The sequence below is a fragment of the Macaca mulatta genome, chromosome 7 (genome assembly GCF_049350105.2).
Source record: "Macaca mulatta isolate MMU2019108-1 chromosome 7, T2T-MMU8v2.0, whole genome shotgun sequence".
In the NCBI taxonomy this organism is placed as follows: Eukaryota; Metazoa; Chordata; class Mammalia; order Primates; family Cercopithecidae; genus Macaca; species Macaca mulatta.
Genome location: NC_133412.1, coordinates 137,766,275 through 137,783,399, shown reverse-complemented (window position 1 = coordinate 137,783,399; position 17,125 = coordinate 137,766,275). Strand labels below are relative to the sequence as shown.

Below are 17,125 nucleotides of genomic sequence, written 5' to 3'. Positions count from 1 at the left end.
AGAGAAGGGGCTGGTCCGGTGAGCCCCAGCAGGAGCAGTCATTAACCATGGAAGCTGACTCGGTGCAGCTGGAGGTGGAGTTGGAAGTGTCTGCATCTCACTGGCAAGCTGCTTCCCTCCTCGCTGCATGCTCCATTCCTGAGCAAACGCTAGAGCTACAGAGACACAGCCCTCAGCCTCTCCCACCTCAGAAAGCTGGGAGGGCTCAGGCCTAGGGAAGGGATGGTGGAGTGGGCAGGCATCCAGGGAAGGTATGGGGATTGGAGGGGACATGGGGAATATTTTAAGAGTGGATTTGGTGTGGTCTTGTGCAAACTGCTGTGCTCGGAAGGCAAGTGTCTGCGCTGCTGGCAGTTTCCTCTTCATCCTGCTGGAGCACCTGGCACCCTCCATGCCTCACGATGGCTAGATGTTCCACCGTCTCCATGGAATGCAGACGTTAATGTGGCAGTTCAGTGTCTGTCCTGAGCATTGATGTCCTTGCCAGGCTGCTGAACCTCGGTGTGTGAGTGCACATGAGTGTGTGTGTGTGTGTATGTATACTGTGTGAACAAGTGTAAGGGATCCTGGAAAGGGGCCTATCTTGCCCTTGGAGCTGAGGGTAGCACCATTTCTTTTTTTTTTTTTTTCTCTGAGACAGAGTCTTGCTCTCTCGCCCAGGCTAGAGTACAGTGGCTCGATCTTAGCTCACTGCAACCTCCGCCTCCCGGGTTCAAGCAATTCTCCTACCTCCACCTCCTGAGTAGCTGGGATTACAGGTACCTGCCACCACCATTGGCTAATTTTTGTGTTTTTAGTGGAGACGGGGTTTCACCATGTTGGCCAGGCTGGTCTCAAACTCCTGACCTCGTGATCCACCCTCCTCAACCTCCCAAAGTGCTGGGATTACAAGCATTAGCCACTGCGCCCAGCCGCACCACTTCCTCTTAATGCTCCTAAGAAAGCCCAAGCCACACAGGTACAAAGCAGGGAAGGGCCCTGTTGTGGGTTGAATTACATCCCCACAAAAGATACTGAAGTCCTAATTCCCAGTACCTGTGAGTGTGACTTTATTTGAAAACACGGTCTTTGCTGATGATCAAGTTAAAATGGAGTTGTTAGGTTGGGCCCTGATCCAGTACGATTGATGTCCTAATTTTAGGGGGAAATTTAGACTTAGAGACACAAACAAGGGGAGGACACCTTATGAAGATAAGGGCAGATATGGGGTGATGCATCTGCAAGCCACGGAGCAGCAAAGATGGGCAGCAAGCGCCCGAAACTGCGGCAGAGCATGGATGTGTGGTTGTGTGAGCACATGTGTATGACTGTGTGTAAACATGTATGTGTGTGGCTAAGTGAAATAAAGCATGTGTGAATGTGCACCCGCAGCCTGGATCAGATTCTCCCTCACAGCCCTTGGAAGGAACTAACCCTGCCAACACCTTGATCTCAGACTTCAAGCCTCCCGTACTATGGGACAGTAAATGTTCTAAGCCACCCAGTGTTGGTGTCTTGTTAGGATGTCCCTGAGAAAGTAACGCAGGCATGATAGCATGCCAGTCAAGAACGTGGAACTGAGTCTGAATCCAGCTCCACCACCCAGTGTCACCGCCCTGGGTAAGTCACTCAAGTTCTAGGAGCCTCTTTTTCTTAAAGTGGGACTGGGGAGAGCATCGCCCTCCCAGGCCTGTTTTGAGGATTCCATGGGTTTGGCCCACTGCCAGCCACATGCTAAGGGCTTAGTAAACTGTGGCTGTTATTGTTATTAAGAACACAGCTGTTTTCAGGGTCTCTGTCAAAATTCCTGATGACACAATTATCTCCAACCTGCACAAAGTCCAAACATGAGAAACCGAAAGAGGAAAACAGAAGAGAAAGCCATGTCGTGGAGGCATGGTGCTGTGTGCTTTCCCAGAGGAATTTAAATTCTAGGCTGGGCGCGGTGGCTCACGCCTGTAATCCAAGCACTTTGGGAGGCCAACGCAGGTGGATCACTTGAGATCAGGAGTTTGAGACCAGCCTGGCCAACATGGTGAAACCCCGTCTCTACTAAAAATACAAAAATTAGCTGAGTGTGGTGGCACATGCCTGTAGTCCCAGCTACTGGGGAGGCTGAGGCACAAGAATCGCTTGAACCCAGGAGACAGAGGTTGCAGTGAGCTGAGATCATGCCACTACGCTCCAACCTGGGCGACAGAGTGAGACCTTGTCACAAGTAAATAAATAAATAAATTCTAGCCTTCAAAAGTCTCATGAGAGGGAGACCTGGGACCCAGGGGAAGGACCTACAAGTGGGGATGGAGGGTGAGGGACAGGTCTGATAGAGGAAGTGAGGCAGGAACCTCCAGGTGAAGGGACACTCAGGCCCTGAGTGCCCCTGTGCCCCTTCCCTGCCCAGCCCCTAGCCATGCCCGCCATCGTGGGGAGGTGCCTCATGGGAGATGTGCAGACCACAAACATCACAGCCGGTGGAGCCAGAGTCACCCGACCCGCAATAATACGCCTTTCTGCCCCAGCGGAGACAGAGGGCATTGTGTGTGCGGCTGCGGCCTGAGACTCGCAGCACAGCCTGCCTCTCAGAAAAGCATGATTGTCTTGGGCAACCTCTGCGGCCCGGGGCTGCCGAACAGTACGTCACAACAAACCCAGAGCAGTCGAAGGGACAGCCACCCTCCAGGGACAGAGCCCCTTTGAGACTCCAGCCTTAGAGGCCCCAAGGAGCCAGAGCAGAAACAGGAAGCAGGCCAAAGTGGGGGCTTTGAGACAAACTGGGTAATTCGGAGCAGTGGAACCTTTTCAAAGACCCTAGAATAGAGCATCACAGAATCTACAGCCAGGATTTGTCAGGAAAATCAGTGGTTATGAGGAGAGGGTGTGTAGTTCAAATCCCCACTGGGGCATTCACTGGCTGGGTGATTTACAGCAGAATTGCAGATAAGGCATAGTTTCCCTCAACCCATAGAGGATTGAAGGAATTGATGTCTGATCCCTGGTAGGCACTCAAGAAATATTAGCTGTCGTAGTGATTATTAATCTACATTGTTCCAAATAAATTAGAAAAGCAAAATGTTTAGCACAGAGCCTGGTACCTAGTAGATGCCTAATAAATACTAGCCCATGCTCTTCATCCCTGACTTCTGTCCAAGAAGTGCAGCTTTGGGGAGCCTAGCAGAGTGGCCTCCTTTCTTTAGAGGCATCCTTTCTCCAGCAGAGAAAGGTGTTTGGTGAACCCGCTGACATTCACTCTAGGCGAATGATCCTGTTCAGTTTCCTCCTCAGGGCTGGGCACCAGCCAGCCTGGCGGTAGCTTCTGTTTTGCAGGTGGGAGGCAGTAGCCAGATGCAGACAAGAAGGCCTTCGTTCGCCTGCCTTTGCTGTGCCTCCCAGTGAATTCACATCCTGTGTTCTGCCTGAGCCTCAGCCTGGCCCAGTTCTTGGGAGATTACCTTTCCTTTATCTCATGTCCAGGCATCTAGAAAAGCCAACACCCTCACCCCAGTCAACAACCAAATGAGCTTCCAGAGCTCCGACTAGCCCTGCCCTGCTCACGGCTCGGGACCTTGCAGGAATTGGGAGGGAATGTGCCTCCTGGGCCCATGCCCAGCTCTGACTGAGACTGGGCTGAGGGCCTCTCCTTGTCCCTCCCCCACAGACACACAGGGCTTTATAGTCAGATTATGCCATGGAAACTATGCACACGGCCTGCCCCGTTCACATGGCCTCAGAAGAAAAAATAACAGTGCCTCCTCTCTCTGCCAAGACCCACAGTCCTTGTAGGCCTGAACTACCAAAGCAGACCTCTTATGTGAAACGGGTCCCTGTAAAAATATCAGGAGGTCGTGCCATTGCACTCCAGCCTGGGCAACAGAGCGAGACGCTGTATCAAAAAAAAAAAAAAATCTCAGGAGGACTTGTTTGGGGGTGCCCTTAAATCGTTTCCCCTCCCCCTGCCCCTGGCCCTCAGCTTCTCTCTCCTCAGGCATCTGGAGGGCTCCTCCCGCCAGGAACAAAGCCTTATATGGCGATGTCCTTCTGAGACCAGCTCATTTCCCTCTCTAGTATCTTCCTTAGGCCCTGGGAGCCCCACTCTGATCCTCCCCAAGCCGCCCTCTTCCTCTTGGGATGAAGTCAGCAGAGCCAACAGGGCGTGTCCATTTGAGCCTTGCCTGCCTTCCAGACCTGTGGTGTCTAATATGGCAGCCACTAGCCACATTTAGTAATTTATTCTTTATTTTTATTTATTTATTTATTTTGAGAGTCTCACTCTGTCATCCAGGCTGGAGTCCAGGCGAGATCATGGCCCACTGCAGCCTCGACTTCCCCAGCTTAAGTGATCCTCCCACCTCAGCCTCCTGAATAGCTGGGACTACAGGCGCGTGCCACCATGCCCGACTAATTTCTCCTATTTTTTGGTGGATGTAGGGTCTCACTATGCTGCCCTGGCTTGTCTCAAACTCCTGAGCTGAAGTGATCCTCCTGCCTCACTCTCACAAAGTGCTGGGATTACGGGCATGAGCCACCGTGCTGGCTTTTTTTCTACTCAAGATAGTACTTTACGCATGTGGCAATTTAAATTTACATGTTACTCAATTACAAATTTTTAAATTAAAAAATCCAGTTCCTGGCCGGGCACGGAGGCTCACACCTGTAATTCCAGCACGTTGGGAGGCCAAGGCAGGCAGATCGCTTGAGCCCAGGAGTTCAAGATCAGCCTGGGCAACATGACAAAACCCCATCTCTACTAAATAATACAACAATTAGCTGGGCATAGTGGTGCATGCCTGTGGTCCCAGCTGCTCGAAAGCGCTGAGGCGGTAGGACCACTTGAGCCCAGGAAGGGGAGGTTGCAGTGAGCAGTGATTGGGCCACTGCACCCTAGCCCAGGTGGCAGAGTGACACCCTGTCTCAAAAAAAAAAAAAACGAGAGAGAGACAGGATTTCACTGGGTTGCCCATGCTGATCTCAAACTCCTGGGCTCAAGTAATCCTCCTGCCTCAGCTAGGAGCACTGGGTCAGAGTTCCAGAAGCCGAATTTCTAGACATGGGTATAGCCATGGCGTGGGCGGGGTGGAAAGGCAGTGAGTTCTGTATTGCGGGGCGCTTCACTCAGGGCCTGGAGGACACCCTGCCTGGGATGCTACAATGAGGCCTCTTGCTTCAGATAAGGGAAGAGCCAGCCCAGATGAGTTCTAATGTCTCATTTATTTCTGGGATCCAGATTCTGGGCCTGGAACTGGTATAGCCAGAGGGGTTTCTATAAGAAACAGAAGCAGGACCCACAGATCTTTGCTGTCTTGGTTTTCAGCATCACAAGACTCTGGCTCCTTTTCTAGATTCAGAGTCTGGGCCCTGGCCCCTGTCTCAGGCTGCCTCCCTCTACCAGTTCCAGGGCTGGGGGTTGGGGGCCTCTGAGAGCATGGGGTGTGTCAGAATGGGGAAAGTGACCGGGGCTGGCACGCAGAGTTGAGTCTAGCTAGTGAGCTGGGACTAATGAACCTGAGAAAGAACAGGTCCAAACAGGCCCCAGGGAGGCTTCGGGAGCCAGGGCCCAGGCCACAGAGCTGAACAAAGCACTGTGAGTCAAGCCGGGCAGGAGATCACGCTGCCCTGTGCCTGGGCTGGGCTTTCACTCATGATTCCTGGGATATAAGCATGACGGCTGGAGGTATAAGCACAGGCCTGCTAGGACTATGGCTCCATTTAAGGGGCCAGAGAGAGTGAAAACGTGGTGACTCCAGTGACAAGCAAGAGTTTACTTGTCATTGGCTGTACAGAGAAAAGGGAGGACCTGGTTTCTTCAGATGTATCATAAATTGCTACAGGGTTAGGCTGAAGAGCCTAGGCTAAGATCCTGTGTATCCACCAGAGGGAGGCACAGAATTGGGCTCCTCTGGGAGGGGAAGAAGAAAGGAACTTGTGTGTGTTTAGTGCCTGGCACCATGTTCCGTGTTTTCTCCAGCTTACACTAAGGTGATGTTGACTATGTGCCAGGCATTGTCCAAGTACCACACACACAAGTGAAGGAAGCTACCACACAGAGAGGGTTTGTAACCTGTCTGAGGTCACATATCTGGCAAGGAATGGAACAAGAATTCAAATCCAGGTGCCCAGGTGCTCTGGCTCCAGAACCAGGCTTTCCCCGCTCTGCTGGCTGCTTCTCTAGGGCCCATCTTCATTCCCAGAACAACTGCCGGGAAGAGTATCACGACCTCCATTCTTACAGAAGCAAAGCTCAGGCTCGGCGCAGTTAAATGACTTGCTCTCCCTAGTCGTAAGTGCCGTTAGCCAGTTGCAGAGCCAAGATTCAGCCCTGGGTCCGTGTGACCCCAGTGTTCTTTCAGCCACCCCACACTGAGTCTCCAGGAGGGAATGAGATGAGGATGTATTTAGCACAGCTACTTTTAAAGTCACAACATACAAATTTTGTTTTTAAAGAAACAAAGCTGCCAGGTGCGGCGGCTCACGCCTGTAATCCCAACACTTTGGGAGGCCAAAGTGGGTAGATCCCCTGAGGTCAGGAGTTCAAGATCGGCCTGGCCAACATAGTGAAACCCCATCTCTACTAAAAATACAAAAATTAGCCAGGCATGGTGGCATGTGCCTGTAGTCCTGGCTGCTCGGGAGGCTGAGGCATGAGAATTGCTTGAACCTGGGAGGTGGAGGTTGTGGTCAGCCTAGATCACACCACTGCACTCCAGTCTGGGTGACAGAGTGGGACTCTGTCAAAAAAAAAAAAAAAAAAAAGAGAGAGAGAAAGAAAAGAAAAGAAAAGAGAAAAGAAGAGAAAAGAAAAGGAAACAAAGCAATGAAATCTCTGTGAGAATGCTCGTGTAATCAGGCTAGATGAATTGTCTGGGCCTCAAACAAATTGCAGTGAAAAGAAGCCAGGCTTTTATTGAAATGGATTCCACGCCAATGTTATTGTAACTTCAGGTGTCAGCTGCTCCTGTTGACATAGAGCGCATCATCCCAATGGCACAGGTGAGAGGAACGGCGTTTGACAAAAAGAATCCTTTGTAGAGTTGACCCATTTTCCAGCTTGAGAATAAGTTCAATCAGCTCCGAGTTACGTTTCTGCCTCTGGTGTCTTCTCATCGTCCCCTGCCCACAGCCTGGGTCCCCACCACTCCCCCTCCCTACCTCATCCGTCTCTTGTGTCTAGAGGTCAGAGTGGTAGAAAGATCTCTGCACTTCGAGTCAAAGGACAAGGTCTAGTGTGTGTGTGTGTATGTGTGTTTGTATGTTTGTTTGTTTTGGTTTTTTTTGAGATGGAGTTTTGCTCTTGTTGCCCAGGCTGGAGTGCAATGGCACAGTCTCGGCTCACCACAACCTCCGCCTCCCGGGTTCAAGTGATTCTCCTGCCTCAGTCTCCCGAGTAGCTGGGATTACAGGCATGCGCCACCATGCCTGACTAATTTTGTACTGTTAGTAGAGACGGGGTTTCTCCATGTTGGTCAATCTGGTTGCGAACTTACAACCTCAGGTGGTCCACCCGCCTCAGCCTCCCAAAGTGCTGGGATTACAGGCACGAGCCACCGTGCCTGGCCTGTTTGTTTTGAAACAGAGTCTCATTCTGTTGCCCAGGCTGGAGAGCATTGGTGCGATCTCAGTCTACTGCGACCTCCACCTCCAGAGTTCAAGCGATTTTCCAGCCTCAGCCTCCCAAGTAGCTGGGACTACAGGCACCCGCCACCACGCCTGGCTAATTCTTATATTTTTAGTAGAGATGGGGTTTCACCATGTTGGCCAGGCTGGTCTCAAACTCCTGAACTCTGGTGATCTGCCCACCTTGACGTCCCAAAGTGCTGGGGTTACAGGCGTGAGCCACCATGCCCAGCCCAGGTCTAGTTTTGTCACCAATTAGCTGTGTGAGGTTGAGTGAGTCACTTAACTTCTCTGAGACTCTCTGGAAAATTGGAACCCAGTTACCTTCAAGATCTTGACTAGTTCCAGGGCTAGTGCTTGTCATTATTCATTCACTGGGCTGGCTTGAGTCAGGCATTGTGCTAAATGCTGGGGAAACTGAGGTTACTAGTGCCTATTGCTGGCTCCAAAGAGCTCACAGCCTAGCACTGTGACACAATTCCGCGTGACAAGCATCCTAATGGAGGCAAGCTGGGACCATGCTGACCCAAAGCACAGCATTCTCGCTGGGAGAGATCAGAAAGGCCCCAGGGAGAAGGAGATCTTTGTGCTGAATGTCAAATGATAAGAAGATGATGAGGGACATTGGAGCAGGAGGAACAGCATGCACAAAGGCACAGAGCTGTGAACCAGCGCAGCACACCAGGCCCCTGCAAGTCATGTGGTGTGGCTGGGGCAGAGGCTTCAGAGATAGGCAGGGGCCACATAACACCAGCACAGGGACCTACAGAGGATTTTAAGCAGAGGATCGGCAGTCTGACAGGTTTGGAAACCACACCAGTGGCAAGAAGGATGAGCAGTGGCAACTTCTGGGGTCAATCAGAAAATCATTCCAAAAGCCAGAAAGACTGAGGGCCTCCACTAAGGCAGCAGCACCGGGCACGGGAGAGAAGGCAGAGGTAAAAATTGTTCTCATTTAAAGAGGAAGAATGTAGAGTGACAGAGTGGGGACAGAAGTCAAATAAAACAAGGGGTCCCAATTTCTGACAGTGGTGCCTGGGTGGATTAGAAACCAGAAGGAAGAACAGGCTTGGGGGAAAAGATAATCAAATGTGTGTTGTATGTCTGAATGGATGAAATTCCTCTAGTTTAGAAAACTTGTATTATTTTAAAGGGCATTTAGAAATGATTACCTTGACTAGGTGTGGTGGATCACACCTGTAATCCCAGCACTTCAAGAGTCCGAGGTGGGAGGATTGTTTGAGCCCAGGGGTTGGACACCAGCCTGGGCAACATGGTGAAACCCCATCTCTACAAAAAAATAGAAAAATTAGCCTGGCATGGTGGCACATGCCTGTAGTCCCAGCTACTCAGGAGGCTGAGGTGGAAGGATTATCTGAGCCCAGGCGGTTGAGGCTAAGTGAGCCATGATTGCACCATTGCATTCCAGCCTGGGCGACAGAGCGAGACCCTGTCTCAAGGAAAAAAAAAAGGCAAAACAAAAACTTGACTATCTTATTCTGAAAACCTTACAGTAATGGAGATACTGTTTTGAACCACTTTCAAAACCATTTTCATTATCAGTAAGCCATATGTTCTCATTGCACCACAGGGCTTGTGGTCCTAAGGAAGGAGAAAGGTAGATACCATCTAGAAAAATCCACAGGGCAGGGAAGAAGGAAAATATGATGGAAAGGAAGTCTCTGAAAAACAGAAAGAGGAAGTGTGAACCCTCTGGAGCTTGAAGGGGGTGATTGGGGATGGAGATCAGATGCCAGTGCTCTCTCACCCTTGTCAAACCTTGTTGGTGGCAGGTACAACAGTAGGAAAACTCCACAGAGGTTAAGAGCATGTCAGAGACAAAGATGACATATGTTACTAGATGTGGTGGCTCAGGCCTGTAATCCCAGCACTTTGGGAGGCCAAGGTAGGAGGATTACTTGAGCCTAGGAGTTCAAGACTAGTCTAGGCAACATAGTGAGACCTCATCTCTACTAGAAATAAAAAAATTAGCTTGGTGTGGTGGCTCATACCTGTAGTCTCAGCTACTTGGGAGGCTGAGCCTGGAGGATTACTTGAGCCCAGAAAGTTGAGGCTGCAGTGAGCCATGATTGTGCCACTGCACTCCAGACTGGGTAATAGAGCGAGACCCTGTCCCTCCCAAAAAACAAACAAACAAACAAAAAACAACAACAACAAACAAAAAACATGTGTGCCCCACTTTTTTTTTTTTTTTTGAGACGGAGTCTCACTCTGTCACCCCGGCTGAAGTGCAGTGGTATGATCTTGGCTCACTGCAACCTCTGCCTCCCAGGTTCAAGCAATTCTGCCTCAGCCTCCTGAGCAGCTGGGATTACAGGTGTGTGCCATCACGCCCCAGCTACTTTTTGTATTTTTAGTAGACACAGGGTTTCACCATGTTGGCCAGGATAGTCTCAAACTCCTGGCCTCAAGTGATCCACCCGCCTCAGCCTCCCAAAGTGCTGGGATTACAGGCATGAGCCACTGCACCCGGTCGTGCCCACTTTTTGATTGCAGCCCTGGAGCAGTCAGTCCGCTTCCAGCATGTCCTTATGTCTACCTGGAGTGGCTCCAGCAAAGTAGAGACAACTTCATGGTGTGTTGAATCTGGGAGAGGGACCTTAGGTGTTCCACCCCTTTCACACTGCCCCACCTCAATTCCCCTTGGCTTGAGTGTGGCCAGGAGAAACCCAGAAGTCCCTAGGAGGCCCTAGGGAATGCACAGGCGATCGCGCGCTGAGAGCCTGTGGACCTGCCTCAGGCTGAAGCCAGGAGGTAAATGGAAAGCACTAGGGACATGGGAGGGGCTCCGGTTTGTATCTACAGGACCAGCAGAGCTGGCACAGGACCCACAAGCCGGGTTAACCACCAGGTCCCCCCAGCCAGACCCTGACTGTGGACGTCAGCAGATGTAAAGAGGGCAGCACAGGCCCCCGCACCCAGAGTTATCCACAGGGTGGGGCTGGGAGCAGGAGAGGCAGGAAGCGGACACACCCAGAGAGGAGGTGACAGTCCAGGCAGGGATTTGGCTGAAATTTTATCCAAGCAAGGCTGAACTAACTTAATAAAACTAATTTACAGTGGAAGAGCCTGGTTTTCCTTAATTGTCAAGTGTAAGTTCTCCCACCTAATATTAATGGGAATGAGAATTGTGAAGTTTATCTCAGTTCTAGAGAATAAGGGGGCACTTATTCTCTTTTCTTACATAGCTGAGTTATAGTATGTAATTATGACACCTGTCTAATTTTTATTTCTTTTATTTTTATTTTTGTTGTGCTTGAGATGGAGTCTTGCTCTGTCACCAGGTTGGAGTACAGTGGCGCAATCTTGGCTCACTGCAACCTCCACCTCCCAGGTTCAAGCGATTCTCCTGCCTCAGCCTCCCAAGTAGCTGGGATTACAGGTGCGTGCCACCACGCCCAGCTAATTTTTGTATTTTTAGTAGAGACAGGGTTTCACCATGTTGACCAGGATGGTCTCGATCTCTTGACCTTGTGATCTGCCCACTTCAGCCTTCCAAAGTACTAGGATTACAGTTGTGAGCCACCGTGCCTGGCAGAATCTTTATGTTTAAGTCAGGTTTATGAAATATAATTTACATACAGTAAAATTCACCCTTAAAATGTAACTTTCAAGCTGGGCATGGTGACTTATGCCTGTAATCCCAGCACTTTGGGAGGCCGAGGTGGGTGGATCACCTGAGGTCGGGAGTTCAAGACTAGCCTGACCAACATGGAGAAACCCTGTCTCTACTAAAAACACAAAATTAGCTGGGCGTGGTGGCACATGCCTGTAATTCCAGCCACTCAGGGGGCTGAGGCAGGAGAATCGCTTGAACCTGAGAGGCAGAGTTTGCGGTGAGCTGAGATCGCAACATTGCACGCCAGCCTGGGCAACAAGAGCAAAACTCTGTCTGAAATGAGTTTTGGCAAATGTGTAAAGTTGTGTAACTATCACCTCAGTTAAGATAAGAACAGTTCCATCACCCTGAAAAAGTTCTTCATACCCTTGTGTAGTTAATCATGCTCCCCTTACCCCCTCACCGATCTGATGTCCATCTCAGTAATTTGGCCTTTTCCAGAATTTTATAGGAATAAAATCACGTAAAATGTAGCTTTTTTTTTTGAGACAAGGTCTCACTCCTGTTGCCCAGGCTGGAGTGCAGTGGCACAATTTCAGCTCACTGCAGCCTTGACTTCCCAGGTTCATGTGATCCTCCCACCTCAGCCTCCCAAGTAGCTGGGACCACAGGCGTGCACCGCCACACCCAGTTAACATTCTGTATTTTTACAGAGGCAGAGTTTTGTCATGTTGCCCAGGCTGGTCTTGAACTCCTAGGCTCAAGAAATCCACCCACATCAGCCTCTCAAAATGCTCGGATTGCAGGCGTGAGCCACCGCACCCAGCTTGTGCTAAACTTTTTTTTTTTTTTTTTTTTTTGGAGACAGAGTCTCGCTCTGTCGCCCAGGCTGGAGTGCAGTGGTGCGATCTCGGCTCACTGCAAGCTCTGCCTCCCGGGTTCACGCCATTCTCCTGCCTCAGCCTCCTGAGTAGCTAGGACTACAGGTGCCTGCCACCATACCCGGCTAATGTTTTGTATTTTTAGAGGGGACAAGGTTTCACTGTGTTAGCCAGGATGGTCTCGATCTCCTGACCTCGTGATCTGCCCATCTCGGCTTCCCAAAGTGCTGGGATTACAGGTTTGAGCCACCGCGCCCGGCAGCTTGTGCTAAACTTTTAAACGTATTTCCTTGACTACCTCAGCTTCCTTCTCCTCCACTCAGCCTTCTCTGCGAATTGCTTTATATGGACAAAACTGGAACCAGCAGCAACCTTCCCAGCTGCACCAGCCCCACCACCAGACCTTTGTGTGACAACAGTCCCCGGGGTCTTGGGTCTGGATTGTTGACATTCTAATCTTATTGGTTCTCTGCAATGCTTGCTTTCTTTGGGTTATTTCTCTCTTTTCCACCCTCCCCTCCTTAGGACACAGAAACTCTTTCTTCAGATCCCTCCCCACTTATAGCCCCCTCCTCTCCTCCTCACCTGTTGGCCCTCTGCCCTGGCAGCCTGCTTCCCCAGGGAATCCATGCACAAGGGCCTCCCCCGCTTCCGCACACTCCTCCCCTTCTGCACAATCTTCCTCCTCTCTTCTCATCCTCTGTCTTCTGCCACCTTGTTCTCTGTGCCCAGGCCCTCTCGTGATCTCATTCGCCACAGATACACCCTGCTGCCCAGCTCCCGCCCTCAGGCATCATTTGATCGATGGGTTTGAGGTTTGTTGACAGTTGAGGTTTTTCTCTCTCAGTGAGGAAGAAGCAAGAAACCTCAACACTGCAATTTCCTCAACTTCCAGTGATGGTGACAAATTCTGAGGCCCCAGGGCGGGTGCTGTGTTTGTGTCTTCACATGCCCTGTGGAGTGTTGTCCTCACAGTGGTAAAGAAATAAGGAGGTGAAAAGGTAAGACAAGAGGGAGTGGCACCTGTGCTTAGGGGCAGGGCTCTGTCTGATGTGGGAGGACCTCAAATGTGTCTCTCTTCTCACCTATGCCAGACATTTGCAAGCTGACTGCCCTCAAGGAGCTGTACACACCTTCTTCACCCACCATGAGGCTTAGCAAAGGGTCACACCCAGGGAACTGAAGCTCTCCCTGTGTCTCCAGGGGTGGGAAGGCGGTGTCTGTGGTTATCCACCTCCATTCAGAGCCAAGTGAGTTCAGACTGCTGGGTTCTAGTCCTAAACTCTTTCACTGACTACCCCTGAGGCCTTGAGCAAGTGACCTAACCTCCTCGTGCTTCCGTTTCCCCATCTTTACAATAACAGTCATCATGGGGACAAATTCACTGGGTTGTAGTACAGATGGAATGAGAGCGAGCCGTTGCGCAGAAGACGGGCTCAACAAATGGAAACCACTGCTATCCTCATCACTCTTACTATCTCAGTTTAGGAAACAAGGATCCCGACATCGCAAGTGATTCCAGGTGAAGCTAAAAAGAAGATAATCCCCAAGTCTCTGGGTAAAGAAACTCACTGCCACCCTCAATCAAATCAAAGCCAAATTCCCTGATGTCGGTAGTGAAGGGGAAGTGCCCCCAAGGGTGCGGTGGAGTGAGATGTGGCTTTCCTTACCCCTTGGTGGTACCAGTGAGACAAGGGAGAAAACTCTAGGGAAAGGTGAGTCTTGGAGGGCAAAACACAACCAAGAGATCTAACCACTTTTCCCATATGGAGAGTCTCCTGCCAGCCAGAGCCAATCTCAGGAAATATGAGTTCGAATTTATTAAGGAAACCAACACGTTTCCTTCTATCTAATGTAGCCTCTCTGTTATTCACATTGTCGGCTCCCAGGATGTGAAATGTCATCCTAGTACAGAACCCAGAAAAGCGTGGACTGAATGTCTCTTTAGAGAACTTTAGCCAACTATTTAAAAAAGTGGAGTCTACCTTCCTAACAGAGTTAATAATCACATGCCTTTATAGGGAGCAGCAGTAATAGTTGAGGTAATAATAACAGCTGACTTTTTCTTTTAGCAGTTGCAATATAAGGTTCATAACCATCCTGTTAAGATGGTATTATTTACAGTCATCACTCAGTATCTTGCTGGGATTGACTCCAGGACCCCCTTGAATACCAAAATCCACGGATACTTGAGTTTCTGAAATAAAATGGTGTAGTATTTGCATATAACCTAGGCACATCCTTCCATATACTTTTTTGTTTGTTTGTTTGTTTGTAACAGAGTCTTACTCCTTCACTCAGGCTGGAGTGCAGTGTCATGATCATAGCTCACTGCAGCCTCAAACTCCTGTGCTAAAGCAATCCTCCTGCCTCAGCCTCCTGAGTAGCTGAGACTACAGGTGTACCACAGCACCAAGCTAATTTTTTTTTTAAGTTTTTATAGAGACAGGGTCTCGCTAATGTTTATGAGGCTGGTCTCAAACTCCTGGGGCCCCAAGTGATCCTCCTGCCTTGGCCTCCCAAAGTACTGTTATTACAGATATGAGGCACTGTGCCTGGCCAATCTTCCCTATACTTAAATCATCTCTAAATAACTTATAATGTCAAATATTAATACAATGTAAATGCCGTTGTTATACTATATTGTTTTTATCTGTATTATTTTTGTTGTATTGTTGTTTTTATTGTTGGGTTTTTATCAATATTTTCTATCTGTGGTTGGCTGAATCCACAGATGTGGAAACTGTGGATATGGAAAGCTGACTGTATTAGAATTTTATAAAACAAGAAACTAAGGCTTCATTAATTTAAATAGCCTGCTAGGATCATAAAGATGGGAGGCATTCTTCAAACCCTTGTTTGATTCTGGATTTGAACTTGGGTCAGCTTGAATTCAATGCGAGAGTGCCTAACAGGATTTTGTCTCTTAGAGGAGTCTAGTTTGCAATTGCATTTCAACCTAGTAAGAAAAGCATGTATAAGATCTGCTTTCTTTCTGATCTCCTCCGGTATTTGTTTTCTTATGAAAGTCTGAGAAAGTCTCAAAGCTCTGCCCCAAAGAATGAACAAGTGGCTCATTTCTGCCCCCTAGAGGAGGCAAGGAAGGTCATGGTTAAAATGAGTGCTCAGAATCCCAACAGATCTAGCCCTGCAATAGAGCTAAACCTAAAAAGAAACTACTTTGAGTTCATGAAAGGGAGGTGATAATGGGTTAGGGATTATCGGGATCAAGAATGAGAACAGTGTATCAGGGTCCTGCCTGGATATATACTGGATATATATATATACACACACACACACACATATATATATATATGTATATATATATATTTGCAAGCTGTGTGTGTGTGTGTATATATATATATATACAGCTTGCAAATATATATATATATATATATATATATATATATATATATATATATACACACACACACACACACACACACACACACACACACACACACACACAGTTCTATCAGGGTCCTGAATAAACTCATTCTAGTCTAGTATTCAGACTAGAACTTTCATCTTTAACACGTGCCCCAAATGATTCTTTCACTAGGGCAACTTTGAGAAACAGGTGCATATGATTTATTCATCCAGCTAGGGCTTGAATAACACCTTCCATCCACAAGCCACTGTTACTAAGGCATTTGGTGGACCCTAAGGGAGTGCAGTCCACATCCCTGTTCCAAAGAAGCTTGGTCAATTACACTATCTCACAGGGCCTTGCCTTTGTTATTGAGAAAATGGCTCATTTCTAAATGGTGTGAGAGCCAGGAGACCCATGTTGGACCTGCAGACAGGGTGCACTTTACTTAATCTCCTTGGACCTCAGTTTCCTTGTCTACAACATCAGAGGGTGAATACTCATCACGCTTCCTCCTGTGCCAAGATTCTGAGGTCCCCAGGCCTTGTGGAGAGGCTACAGGGAAATCTTACTTAGGTGACCTGCTTAGGAGTTAGTCTCCTTGACTGTGCAGATCCACTTCCTGCCAAATGGCTCATGACAATCCCGGGAGCAGGCTGTGGTCTCCCTGATCCTGAGGTCCAGAGCTTTGGGTGTTCCCATCACTGGCATTCACGCCACACTGTAGGAGCCTTCTTTTCACTGATGCATGGAGTATAAAGTAAACTCTGTTCACAAAAAAGGGTCTGGGGAAAATAAAGTTGATTTGGAAAAATAAAGTTCTCCAGAAACCCAAATAAGTCTTCTTATTTCTAGAAACCCTCAAACAAGACTTCCTGAACTCTGGAGTCAGATGAACCAGCCTTTAAATCCTAGCTCTGTTACTCAATAGCTGCATGATTTGAGGCAAGTTATCCATGTTAAACTTGGTCTCTCCATCTGTGGAATGGACATAAGAAGAGTACCCAAAGCTGGGTGTGGTGGCATGCACCTGGGTTCTCAGCGACTTGGCAAGAGGCTGAGGGAGGAAGATGACTCGAGCCTAGGAGTTCGAGGCTGTAGTGCACTACAATCATGCCTGTGAATTGCCACTGCATTCTAGCTTGGGCAACATAGTGAGAGCTCATCTCTAAAAATATGTATGTATAATAGAATAGTTTGTATCTCACTGAGTCACGGTGAAGATTAAATGAGACTAGGCTAATACTTGGTACATAATAGGTATTCTGAAATATTTCCTACTGTTATTACGATTAATACTGCTGATGCTAGTTTTACCTTCAGAGACTGTTACAATTGGAAAATAAAAACTGTGAAACAGTTCACAGTCAGGACCCCACCCAAAGATTTAGCACCCAAATCACTCCAGAGAACTCCAGTTTGACCTCGGCAGTCATCCAGGATGCCACATGTCCCCTCACTCTTGTTTAAAGATGTCCTAATACAGCCAAACTTATTTTGCCAAATTTCTCAAAATGAGTCCTTTAGTGGGTCCTCGGGCTCATGGTACCACTACCACATCATCCAAGGGTCATAGCCCTCTGGGTTTGAGGTTACAGGAAAAGAGAGGGGCCTAGGACCAGGGCCAAGGCAGGCTCATAGACACTCCTTGCAGGACCAAGGTCAACAAGCAAGACCCATGAGGGCTGAAACAAGGACCTGCTTGAC

General features: G+C 48.8%; 1 protein-coding gene and 1 long non-coding RNA gene across 10 annotated transcripts in view; one reads left to right on the top strand and one right to left on the bottom strand.

Moving 5' to 3' along the window:
* The window catches only part of PLEKHG3 (pleckstrin homology and RhoGEF domain containing G3), a 72,939-nt gene extending 60,139 nt beyond the window's left edge, over positions 1-12,800 (bottom strand). For 6 of the 9 annotated variants that reach the window (XM_077941138.1, XM_077941148.1, XM_077941162.1 and 3 more), the window contains exon 1: positions 12,634-12,800. In XM_077941138.1, the coding sequence (XP_077797264.1) occupies positions 12,634-12,678 (45 nt within the window). In that variant the 5' untranslated portion in view covers positions 12,679-12,800. Of the gene's footprint in view, positions 1-8,759; positions 8,878-12,633 lie in introns of all 9 variants that reach the window. The other 3 variants (XM_077941170.1, XM_077941174.1, XM_077941171.1) reach the window with 3 other exon arrangements.
* LOC144330294 (uncharacterized) lies at positions 11,456-12,774 on the top strand. The gene is made up of 2 exons (XR_013396333.1): positions 11,456-11,975; positions 12,288-12,774. It is a non-coding gene; the product is annotated as an uncharacterized LOC144330294 (long non-coding RNA).
* Positions 12,801-17,125: the final 4,325 nt, after the last annotated feature.